We start from the raw sequence: 13156 nt of genomic DNA on the forward strand, positions 1-13156 counted from the left end.
CACAGTATATGTATGAAAGATGGAGAAAGTTATTTAAAGAAATGTATGAGTTAGAAACCTTGACGTTCCATAGATGTGTGAAGCTAAAGATGCCGTTGGTAAGCCTGATCTAGTAATTTTTGCAGATGAAAGTAAGTTAGCTTATGGAGCCTGTGCGTACTTGAGGTGGAAAGTGAGGGAGGGACCCTTTGTAAGTAAACTCTTGATGGCAAAGAATAGGAATGCCCCTACTCAACAACTCACCATCCCACGGTTAGAGTTGTGTGGGGCTGTGTTGGCCTGCCGGTTGAGGACTGTGATTGAGAAGGAAATAGACGTTGAACTTGAGTCAGTCATACATATTATTGATTCATCTATTGTCAGAGCACAAATTTGTAATAAGTCAAGCAGTTTTAATATTTTTGTCGCTACTAGAGTAGCAGAAATTCAAACTAAATCAAAATCTGTTGAATGGTTTTGGACATCCTCAGGAAATAATCCAGCAGACTTAACTACAAGGCCTACACACCCTATGCTTTTAGATTCTGATTCTTCATGGCAGAATGGACCCCCATTTATGTGTTTCCCTGTTAGTGAATGGCCCATCAGTCAGTCAAATGATCTCGAACTACCAGATATTGCTCCAGTCAAAATTGTAAATAATCTATGTAGGGATAATACTGTTATAATTGATGTAAATAGATATGGTAGTTACAGTAAGCTTTTAAGAGTGACTGCTAGAGTTTTGAAGGCAGTTAGGTTGAGGTCATTTAAAGGTGTCTTTTTAGTTCCTCACTCAGATGATTTGAAAGTAGCAGAGGATATATGGGTAGGGTGGGTCCAGAAGACTATAGCTGATGACTGGGAAAAGAGATATGAGAGACTTGGAGCTGTGATGAATGAGGAAGGTTTAATATGTGTTAGTCAAAGGATTTCAGTATGGCTGAAGGATAATTGGAACAGGAGTACATTCGTATTGTTACCTGTGAGGCATTCATTCACAAGATTGTATGTTAAACACATCCATGAGATAGATCATGCTGGTGTAGAGGTAACCTTAGCCAAATTGCAATCCAAGTTTTGGGTGCCTGGAGCCAGGAAACTTATAAAGTCAGTGAAGGCTCGGTGTGTCATTTGTCGTAAATTGGCTAAGAAGACTGAAGAGCAATGCATGGGTCAGTGTCCATCTGAGAGACTTCAACCTGCCCCACCCTTTTTTAATACAGCTATTGATTTGTTTGGACCATTTATTGTGAAAGACACAGTCAAGAGGCGCACTAGAAAAAAGGTTTATGGGATAATCTTTAATTGTATGGTGAGTAGAGCTGTGTATTTAGATTTAGCAGAGGGTTATGATACAGAGAATTTTTTAATGACATTACGTAGGTTTGTCTCCATAAGAGGATTTCAAAGCGTATGCATTCAGATGGAGGCACACAGTTAGTAGCAGCTAACAAAGAATTGCGAACTATGGCCAGGAACTGGAATATGACACAAATTTCAGAGTTTGGTAGTGTTTTCGGAATGAGTTGGACATTCAACAAGTCTGCAGATGCTCCATGGGAGAATGGGTGCAGCGAATCTCTGATAAAGTCTGTAAAGAGATGTATTATGATGTCTGTTGGTACTAATATTCTTTCATGGAGTGAGCTTCAGACTTGTATGTTTGAGATTGCTAATTTAATGAATAGCCGTCCAATTGGTCTCAAACCAGGGTTTGATCCCAGTTTGGGCATTTATCTTTGCCCTAATGACTTGCTCTTAGGTCATACAGGTGTCAGAGTCCCAAGTGGATTATGGGATGAAAGTAATAATCCAAGGCAAAGTTTTCAGTTTATGCAGATCATAAATTCTTTTTGGAAGAGGTGGCATCGAGATTATTTTTCTTCACTTTTAGTTAGGCAAAAATGGCATACTCAGCGTAGGAATTTAAGACCAGGTGATATTGTACTTATACAGGAAAACAATATTGTAAAGGGTGCATGGAAAATGGCCGAAGTTGCCGTAGCTGTACCTGGAAGTGATGGTCAGGTACGAGATGTAACCTTGAGGTATAAAGTGCATAAACCAGGTCCACAGTACAAAGGTCAAACCGATATGTTAATTAAATGGTCCGCTCATAGACTGATAGTTTTACTTCCTGTTGAAGAGCGTGGTGAATGTTGAGTTATGGTGGGGGGAGTGTATGATGTAATCATAATTATTTATAATTGTATATTTTGTTTGTAACATTATATAATACAGAAAATTAATGTTAAACAAATTATGAATAATATTAGAAACAAGTTATTGCGCAAGGTGATGGTGTTTTGTTGGGGAATCAGGAGGTTGGCGAGGCGGCTGCCGGCCGTCATTTCTGTGTGTGTGTTGACAGGTGTCGGTTGGCCTCCTAGCCGGGTGTGCAAATGTAGGCTGATTTCTGTTTTTATTTATTTGGAGAGGTAATACGTCCAGAGTGTACTGGCAGAGGTGTATGGCCAGCATTGCACCGGTTAAGCAAGGTGTAAGTTGCTGTATTGATTAATCATATGTACTTATATTTATGATGGATTTGGAAATGTTATAGTGGGATATCCTGTACGTTTGTATTTGTAATGGAGTTAGTGTTATTGCTGTGTTGTGTACAATAGACTGCTTACATTTTATATTTGATTTTACGAATATTGCTGTGTTGTTTTGCATATTTTATTAGAATTACATTTTGAGTGTCTGTTTAACAATTTGGGGGTTTGTTTTAATTTGGAAACTTGTTTACAGGCTGAATGTTACTCAATAAAGTATTCATGTGGCACTTGGTGACTTTGTATCTACCCGATCCATACACACTCCAATGGCAGAGAACGGTCTTTACGTCTTGTGGATCACAAACTTTCCTGCTGCAAACTTTTCATTGACAGATGGATTGGCCTCAGGCAGCTTCAGCATATCATTAATGTGCACAGACAGCCATCTTGCATAATGGGTGCTGTCATTGGCAAAGAAATACAGCATCAAGGCATTCAGTGAGACAACATAGTTTGTGAAATCTCCCATCCTGATGGATCTGATAAGCCCAAGGATGATTGCTTCCAGTCTGAGCACCATTTCCAGTACAAGAACTGGGGTTCCTGAGCTTCTCATTTGGCACACCAATCATCAAAGTTCCTAGACTTATCGATTGCCTCATATACCCTTTTCTTTAGCTGATACAAGCTGCAGGCTGTTACCTGATGTACTCTTCTTGTTTTTGTTACACTAGCAGCAGACAAGAAAGACTCAGCTGTGCCAGAGGTTGCAATGCTAGCTTCTTCAATCGCTGTTGTCCACTCACTGCCTTTGTGCAAACCACCAGCTACTCTTAAAAGCAGCCATTTCAATGTGCAGTGAGCCCAATAGTATGACAAAACTGCCTTACCTATGTGGCCACTTCCATTGAATCTGCTTGGCCAGTGCAAACAGTGGCTGAATTACAGCCAGAACTGGACTCTGACTTGGATTTAAGTGATGTATGACGTCTTTGACTTTGTCCATGGCATGCTTGATAGTTGACAACTCGTTAGAATGGTTTCTTAGTAAGGGCATAAGGGCAGACATATCCATGTCAAACTGCAGGTCTTTCACTTGTTAAGCACTGTGTGCTGACCTTGTGACTTTAATGATACTGTCACAGACTTCTGTAAGAGCTACTGACCGCAACCAGTCGTACTCAAGTTTTAGATTCGGTGCTGCAGGTAGGGTGGGAATGCCACTCGAAGGAGGTATAGGGCACTTCTCCAGAAAAGCTGGTTTTGCTTTCATGAAGCTTTCTGGGAGCTCAAGAATCTTTTTGATCTTCTTCTTTACAGCCAGTTCTGCTTGAGGCTCTCCTCTTGCAATACTCTGAAACAGAGAAATACTTGTCCCATGGAATGATGTTCTTGCTGTTGTTGCTTTTGGGTCATGGTCAATGTTATCTACAGCCACAAGTGTGAACACACTGCACTTCATCTGTGGTGGACACACTATGTCATCTTCAACATACTGACTAACGACAGCTTCGCCCAGCTGGTTTGATATTTCAAGCATGTGATCATATGAGACAGACAATCCGTGTTCAAATAGTGTCCACTAGCTGTTTTTTCCGACTCCTTGAATACAGAGACAGTCCCAAATAAATAGGTAAAGATGGTTCTCTCTTCTTCGAGTGTCTGTAACTTGTAGCTGTGAGTTTTTTCTTGGAACAGCAGTTAAACTGTAGCAATCAAGCCATAGCAACATCAGCTTTAGACACACCGCTTTCCATTTGTACCTTAATACTTGATCCATGGGCGAGGCAGGTGACAAAATGTTGCAGCTCTGGAGGGACACTTGAGTTTAGGTACAGGCTATCAAACTTCCCATCGAATGAGCTGGAGCACTGGAGCATCTTTTTCCTGAGTATATCAGCAGTTTTCGAGATAAGTATGGCTTCATCATAGTTTATCGTGTCTGAAGGTAGAACTGGTCCAATATCTTTTTGGAAAGCTATTACCATGTCTCTTCCATTCTTATATGCCTGTACCTCTGGAGCATGGAACAAGATCCTCTCCTTCAGCCTAGTAGCATTCACATTTGGTTCTACTACACCTGACTGAACAAGCACCGGCAGCATTGCTGCTTTCATGTAAGTAAGCAAGTAGTTCAGAGAAAGTGAATGGATATCCACTGTTATTGTCACTGTTCTCCAGCCTCTTTTCTTCTGATTTTAAAGAATGAGCTTTGCTTCGCAGACTTATGTAGCAATGCAGATGATATTTTAGCTACTGGGCAACTATATCAGGGCCACTAAGCTTGGCTTTCAGTTTGCTGTCACTCAGGGTCAGTGCAATCTCCTTTACTGATACACCAATCTGCATTGTTGATGCATGTCTCAAATTTTCCCGTGTCCTCCTTTTCACAGATGAAACAAATATTCTCTTTTGTGTTGATGTGCTGCCTTTTGGTCCTTTCTTCGTTTCTGCTAAGACCCTCTGCCGCACTCTCTTTCCTTTTTCTTGCTCTCTCCACTTTTGTGTTACTGAACATCAAGAAACAGCTGGGGTGGTACTTTGCGTCATTTCTCTTTAGTGTCTCCTCTATGCCAAGATTGCCTTCATCTAGCCTGGCCAGATTGATGGGTATGGGAAGGTCACTTAGTTCACACAGTACAAGAATATTCTTGTGCAGAGTCTTATAGCCACTGCTGTTGGGGAACCAATGGTAATCAGCTTGTTGGAGTCTCTCCATTGTGGTGTTTTGGCATAGGCAGCACTTTGTCCAGTTCATGGGGATGTGTACAGTTGCCATATTCATACCTGCAAAACTGAAACATATGTCAGACATGACAGTGTTTACAATATCTAAGGGTATTGTTATAAAAATAAAATAAACAGCCTTGAAAAACTCTGAAACAACCAAAGTTAAATACAGTTATTCATGTTATTTTTAATTGTAAATTCATAAACATTTATGTAATAACTTAGTGTACATAGATTTTTTAAAAATAATAAATTGGTGTTCTTATTCTACGAATGTTGAGTATGTGTGCATTTGTGTTTGAACACTTTTTTGCATCGTTATGCTAAGTCAACTGTAGTTTGGTGTGGCAGGTGCAGTGTGTATGTGACTGTTAATAAGAAAGGTTGTGATGGAGGTCATTTTTTATTTTCACGTTGGCAATCATGCCTGTCTTAAAGAGCATGTTGTAAATGTAAGGGCGACAAATCACACCTATCTTTCCTTGTGTTTCTCTTTCCAGATGCACATTAATCACATAATGTATGTTACCTGTCTTTATTTCAGATTCTGTGTACCTCATCTTATGTATCATTGTACAGCCTTTCTGCTGATATGCATATATACCTTTTATATGCCATGTAACGAATATTGTACGTATTTTTATTCTTCTCAGAAAACACAAATCGTGTATGGACGCAGCAGGGGGCCTTGGGTCGCCTGCTACCTTTCCGTCTGCTTTTTGTCTTATCAACATCCATCGAGAATAATAAAGAATCAGTCTTTCACTCCTGACTTTTCTTGAATCCTCACACTGGTAACCTCATGTCAGGGACAGGTAGCGCGGTTTTGGCCCAGCCATTAATGGACTAACTACGGCCGCACCCTACCATCAGAAAGCCTTTAACGGAATAACTACAGTGTAAAGTTTAGGCCTCTGGTAGCACCCTACCTGGCAGAAACCGTGCCATTAACGGACTAAATACGGCGTACCCAAAAGGGCACGTTCTGGCACTTTGTTCGACCTCTCGAACAAATCAGCACTATTAACGGTCTCAATATGGCGCATTTTCCCGCATTTTGGGGCGTTAGAAGTCAAGATGTCAAAAGTAGAACCTCAATGCGAACCCGTGAGCATCATCTGCATGCCTCTCTCACCAACAATGCCAGATACGGTCGAACTTTCCCCGTTCTCACGCCAAAACACGGCATCATGGTTCCGGCGCGCAGACGCGCATTTTCACATGGCGCACATCTCAGACGATGCTACAAAATCAGACATTGCCATGACAGCGCTCCCAGAAGTATTCAACAGAATCTCCCCCGGCTGGACACGCAATCAGACAGTCACATACACAGACTTAAAAAAAACAAACCGCTGAATTCCTACTCAATGCCCGTGTCTGAGAGAGTGCAACATGCATTCTACCTGTTATCCCAGCCCCTCGGAGATGCATCACCCAGGGAAGCCTGGGACCAGCTGCGAGGGTTAGTGACACTCCCAGGTCGCTATGAGAACTGGAGGAAAAGAACAATAGACCTGACAAAAGCAACCTTCCTTCGGCGCCTCCCACAAGAAGTTCGGCGCCGGATAAGGGATGCAGAGAACCTGGACATGGATCCCTTAGTCGACGGCGCCCAGAAACTATACGAGGCCACCAAGGCCTCGACACACGCCACCGCCCTGGGAGTCTGCAACCTGTTGGAGGAAGACGGCGATGACAACAGAGACATCAATGCCGTTTATAAGAAGAGACTGCCATTCAGAGAGCACAAGACATGACCAAACCCGCCATGGTGTTTCTACCATAGAAAGTTCGGGACCAACGCCAGAACCTGCAGGCCTCTGTGTTCTTTCACAAAAAACGACAAAGGCGGCCACAAGTAACAGCTGTGGCAGCGAAACCCAACTCCCCCCACCCAGCAATATTTTTCATCACAGACAAGATCTCCAAACGGCGCCTGCTGGTTGATACGGGGGCAGTGCAGTCAGTTTTCCCGCCATCCAGGGAAGGTTTAGAAAAAATACCTGACTCACTACCCACCCTCATAGCAGCAAATGGAACTCCCATCCTCACTTATGGGACAACGACCCAGACTATCTCAATCCTGGGGAGCAGATACCACTGGCCTTTTGTCATAGCGGATGTTAAGTTCCCTCTGCCAGGCGCGGATTTCCTAGGGCATTGCCAGACAATGTCTCAACACAGGGACATGCCATTTCCCATCAGCTCTCCACCGGACCCGGGATGCCCTCCATCTGCTCCACAGTCCCCAACAGCTACACATCCCTCCTACAGGAGTTCCCGGATGTGTTCAAACCAGAACTGTCCCAGTCACCTGGGGCTTCAGCAAAGCATGGCATCTTCTACCACATCACCACAACGGGCCCACCAACCCATGCCAAGTTCCGACGTCTGTCCCCCCAGAAGTTACAAGATGCCAAATAGGCCTTCGCAGAAATGGAACGCATGGGCATCTGTAAAAAGGCATCAAGCCGTGGGCGTTCCCTCTCCACATGGTAAAGAATTCCGATGGTTCACGGAGGCCCTGCGGGGACTATCAGCGCCTGAATTTGGTAACAACACCAGACCGCTACGCCCTCCCTAACATGCAAGACCTGACAGGCACCCTCCACAGAGCCAAAATTTTCTCCAAGATGGATCTACTAAAGTCATACTTCCAAGTTCTTGTAAATCCCAACAATGTGCCAAAGACTGCCATCATCATGCCCTTTGGGAGCTACACATTTTCCTATTCCACTTTCGGTCTCTGGAGATCTGTCCTTCTTCATCTGCTACGTCGACGACATCCTCATTTTTTCCAGGTCCCCAGAGGGACACCTTCGCCACGTCTGCGCCGCTGTGAAACGCCTGCAGGACAGTGGATTAGTTGTCAGGTTCGACAAGTGCATTTTTGGGAAAGAAAAAGTAGACTTCCTGGGCCATGAGATTTCCCCAGCAGGAGTGCACCCACAGCCTCCAAAGTAAAAGCTATAGAAAATTTCCCAGAACCACAAACCATCAAGGCCCTTCAGGAGTTTCTTGGGATGATAAACTACTACCGGCACTTCATCCCAGATGTCACCCACATCACGTACCCGCTGACATCAATCCTGAAGGGGAAACCAAAAACACTAACGTGGGAAGCTCCGCAGCAGCAGGCATTCATCCAGACGAAAAGGGCCCTCTCCAGTGCCACCACCTTAACTCACCACAACCCCACCGCTGCCCTCAGATTGATAACGGATGCCAGCAACATCACTCGAGCAGCTGGTGAATGGCACGCCCCAGCCCTTGACCTTCTTCAGCCGCAAGTTTTTGCCAGCCAAGACCCACTACAGCATCTTCGACAGAGCTGCTGGCTATCTACCAGGCTGTGAGGCACTTTAAGTACCTGCTGGAGGGAACCGAATTCACAATCCCTTGGTTCATGCATTTGCAAAACAAGGGGATGCCTGGTATGCAAGGCAACTGTGGCACCTGACCACCATCTCCGAGTTCGGTTGCACCATCAACTACGTCCCTGGCAAGAAGAACACAGTGGCTGACGCTCTGTCAAGAATAGAGATCAATTCCCTTCACCTCGGCATCGACTACAAAGACCTTATGAGGGAACAAGCAGCAGACCCAGAGACAGCGGACTACAGGACAACAGTGACAGCTCTCAAATGGGAAGACGTGCCCTTAGCAAACTCAGACACAGCTCTCCTCTGCGACACTAGCACAGGCCACCCACGCCCCCTGGTGCCCGCATTGAGGAGAAAACAAGTGTTCGACATCATCCACATTCTCTTCCATCCATCGGGGCGCACAACGGCACGCCTCATGACTGACAAGTTCGTCTGGCACGGCATCAACAAGAACGTCCTCCAGTGGGCAAGGAGCTGCATCCCGTGCCATACGAGCAAAACATCCCAGCACACTGAATCTGGGTTCGGTGATTTTCCCCAGCCTCGTTGGCGGTTTGGCCACATCCGCATCGACGTCATTGGGCCCCTTCTGCTGTCGGGTCCAGCCAAATACCTCCTGACGATCATAGACCGCACCACCCACTGGCCCGAAGCAACCCACATGGATGAAGCATCAACATCATGTGCAGAAGCCCTCCTCTCCAGTTGGATAAGCCGCTTCAGAATGCCAGACAGCATCACTACGGACAGGGGACCTGCCTTCCTGTCAGAGCTCTGGGTCTCCTTGGCATGCCTGATGGGTACAACTCTACATAGCACAACAGAATACAACCCCGCAGTGAACGGCATGGTCGAGGGGGCGCACCACTCTCTTAAAGAAGTAGAAGCCCATAAAATTGGACCTGCTTGTGCTGATGGGTGTTTACAGAAAGTTACTATGCCCATGATAGAGGCATTGTTTAAAGATTATTGGGCCATGGGAAACTACAATGCCCAGACATCATATTTGCAGAAATTAATGGTTTCAGTGCCAATAAAACGTCGAAGGAAACCTGCAGAGGAAAGTTCGCATACACAAACAATTTTGTATGGTGTGATGTGATGTACGGGGATAAGCATTACAATGCGTGCAAAAAAGCTTTTATGGCTATTTTTGGAATAGGGGATAAGAGGGTACATGTTTTTTTAAAGAAACTGACAGTGGGGAAAGCAACAGTGACTGACAAGCGGGGAACAAACGCAATGGTATCAAAATTTTCTGGGGAAAAAGCAGACCTTGTGCGTGAGCACATTAAGAAGCTGCCGACCATGACATCTCATCATTCTCGGCAAAATCTCGTAATCGCGTGTACATGGAATCGAATCTTAGTGTTGTGAAGTTGTATGATATGTATGTGAAGTTTATTAAAGATGAGCATCCAAATGTGGATATTGTCTCTTTTAATTATTATAGCAATGTGTTTAGGACTGAATTTAACATTGGTTTCATGCCTCCAGTTGTTGATACATGCAACACCTGTGATTCATCGTCAGCAAATATTTCAAAATATAAACAAATGGGTTGTGAACAGGCTCAATTGGACGAAATGCAACGTGAGTTGGATGCACATAAAGTGCTTGCAACACAAGCTAGAACTGCACTTGATAGCTTTACAACTTCAGACAAAGATGATTTTATGGCGTTTATGTTTCGATCTGCAACAAACATTGCCGAAACCCAAGCTGAGTACTAGTGTTGCAGTTTATAAAAGAAAACTGTGGGCGTACAGCTTATGTGTTTTTAACGTGAAAACTCAGAAATCGACCATGTACATGTGGGATGAGACTACGGCACAGCGAGGGTCATGCGAGATAATGAGTTGTGTTAACCATTACATTGAGGCTAATCATGATGACAATCAGACAAAGCTTGTTCTTTTTTCTAATAACTGTGCTGGACAAAATAAGAATATCAACATGATCCTCGGATGTCTAAGGCTAATGCACAGTAAGAGGTTTGCCAGAATTGAACATTACCTCTTGATGTCTAGGCACTCTTATATACCTTGTGATCGTCATTTTGGCGATATAGATGTGAGGGTAAGGAGGAAATCCACGACAAGCAGCAAATATGAATACATGGAACTCATTAGGAATGCTATCAAGAAAGGATTTCCAGTTGTCGAAATGACACAAGATGACTTCCTCAACTTTGAGCTTCTACAGTCATACATCACAAAACGCACATCTTAAACTACCACCTTGCAGGATGCCAGGGTCTTTGTGTATGACTTTAGGTATGGGGAAGGGTATGCCATCAAAAATAGCTATGATATAGCAGACACTTCTGACAACCATCAAGTCCCACTCATGTAAGGCAGAGGGAAGTACTCACGCAAGGCCTTTAACTTGTCTGAGGTAACTCTGCCTCCTAGGTACACCTCCCCCATACCTCTATCAAAAGAGAAGCTACAAGATATTAAGGTGAGTTAATGCTTGTTTATGTTTTTATTTTTGTGTATATTTTTTTGTATAAATGATAATAAAATCAGATTTATACATTGATTAATGGTTTTAAAATAGGAACACAATCCACTTTTTTATTGTTATTGACTTATATTTTATTTTTTCTGGGATCTGGTACTTTACGTTGCCCCACTTGAGAATGCCCAGTACTCCAGGGACATTATTGACAATCAAGAAGGAGCAAGGCTTCGTGATGCCCCTGCAGAAGAGGTTCCGGTCAGAGATGCTGACGTTGATGCCCTGGACACACTCTTAGATTACTAATGAGTGTTAAACACTCTTCATAGCTTTTAAAGCTGAAACTAGCCCACAAAGTTGGTGAGTAATGAAATGCTTTCTCTCTCTCTCTCTCTCTCTCTTGCAATTTTTAGCGGGCATGTTTTTTTTATATTGCAGTATTTTATGCACAGTATTTTTGTATGTTAAAGGTTTTGACATTTTTTTCCATTATTTATTTCTTATATTTGTCTATCATCATTTCGTGTAAAAATACAATAAAATCAGATTTATGCAATGATTAATGGTTTTAAAATAGGAATACAATCCACTTTTTTTTATTGCTATTTACTTATATTCAATTTTTTTCTAGGATCTGGTACTTTACGATGCCCCACTTGAGAGTACCCAGTACTTCAGGAACTTTGGCACTCAAGAAGGAGGAAGGCTTAATGATACCCCTGAAGAAGAAGTGATGCTAACTTGATGACCTGGACATGAATTTCATGTGTGCCAGTTTTTATGGTATTATTTTCAATAATTTCAAAGAATTTTATTTTTTTATTTACAATTCATCTAAAGAAATTTAAAACCATATTATTGATTACAATTCAGGAATTACAATCAATGTTTTTTTATTGCTATTTAACTTTCTTTTGTATTGAGCTTTTTTATTTTTTATTATTTATTTGTTTTTTGTGTGTGTATTTACCATGACTTTTTTTCTTAAGTGTTATAATATCAATAAATAAGGAAGGGCCAAAGAAAGTAAAATCAACCACAAAAATCGTTATTATCAAGTAAAATAATAAGCTGATACACTCTACTTTACCTTACATTTTATACCATAGCTTAAGTATAACATATAATAATGGCATAATTTTGGGATATATGGTACGCAGATAACTTTCCTTTAAAATGGCAAAAACTAGATTAAAATCATATGGTTGGTTTCAAAGATCTTGATGTTTGAAAACTTTAAATGCATTTTCCTCAGTTTGTAAAAAACGGCGCTTGCGCCCTTGCTCCACTGGGCACCTCAAATGTTCATTTATCAGTTTTGTATATTGAAAATGCATTAGGTAGGAAACAGTCGAATAAGTGCATGCGTAAATCTAAAATTTGCGAGTAAGAAGTGAATTCAGCATTATATGAATTGCAAAAGCGAACCCAAGCTCGCTAAAGTTCATAAGTTAGCATCACGAGAATAGACAGGTGAGACTTTCACAGTATAGGCAGTCTGTCAGTCAGGGACCAAGAGTAACCAGTTAGGGTTTCTTGCCAGGTGCATGCCGGCAACCTTTGCATGTAATTAACATAGCTAGGCGAGTTTAGTGCATGAAATTCTGGCGGAGAAGTGAACAATCTCCCCATCAAACAGGTTCAGTGAAATTTTATTTCACTCACAAGGTTCAGGGACACCACAATTAGCAACTCGCTTACATATCAGCGATAACAAAACCTGCCTCCCACATACCCCTGCCAGACTGGGCCAGTGGATTTCATTCACCAGAAAAGACTCACTCACTCTCACAAAGCTTAGGTACCTTAGTCGCTGTGTTATTTGTGTATTGATTGCAAAATATCTGTTTAAATTTTACTAGCAACAAGATAGCTCATCACAAGTAAACGTATTTCTCGTAAATAAGAAAGATTGTCTTACTCTCTGTGTGTGCATGTGTAGGCTACCTTTTCATGCATGCGACGATTCAGTAAAATTTGTTCACTACCCATAGGCTACATGCAAGCCATGTCTCATCGCTGCTTAAGCCACTTCCACCTGTAGGCACAGTTGCCTCCATTCAAGCTTTTGTTCGAATTTCCTAGTAACAT

The 13156-nt window shown here is 42.5% G+C and overlaps 4 protein-coding genes across 4 annotated transcripts; 3 read left to right on the forward strand and 1 right to left on the reverse strand.

Moving 5' to 3' along the window:
- The first annotated feature begins 205 nt into the window (after positions 1–205).
- On the forward strand, positions 206–1423 carry LOC136833521 (uncharacterized). The gene has a single exon (XM_067095749.1). The coding sequence runs from the start codon at positions 206–208 to the stop codon at positions 1421–1423; it is 1218 nt and encodes a 405-aa protein (XP_066951850.1).
- A 26-nt stretch (positions 1424–1449) lies between these two features.
- LOC136833522 (uncharacterized) lies at positions 1450–2145 on the forward strand. The gene has a single exon (XM_067095750.1). It carries the CDS (start codon positions 1450–1452, stop codon positions 2143–2145), a length of 696 nt encoding a protein of 231 aa, XP_066951851.1.
- Positions 2146–4198: 2053 nt separating this feature from the next.
- On the reverse strand, positions 4199–4600 carry LOC136833523 (uncharacterized). The gene has a single exon (XM_067095751.1). The coding sequence runs from the start codon at positions 4598–4600 to the stop codon at positions 4199–4201; it is 402 nt and encodes a 133-aa protein (XP_066951852.1).
- Positions 4601–8798: 4198 nt separating this feature from the next.
- On the forward strand, positions 8799–9704 carry LOC136833525 (protein NYNRIN-like). Its single transcript, XM_067095752.1, has one exon. The coding sequence runs from the start codon at positions 8799–8801 to the stop codon at positions 9702–9704; it is 906 nt and encodes a 301-aa protein (XP_066951853.1).
- The last annotated feature ends 3452 nt before the right edge of the window (positions 9705–13156 follow it).

The sequence above is a fragment of the Macrobrachium rosenbergii genome, chromosome 51 (genome assembly GCF_040412425.1).
Source record: "Macrobrachium rosenbergii isolate ZJJX-2024 chromosome 51, ASM4041242v1, whole genome shotgun sequence".
NCBI classification, from domain to species: Eukaryota; Metazoa; Arthropoda; class Malacostraca; order Decapoda; family Palaemonidae; genus Macrobrachium; species Macrobrachium rosenbergii.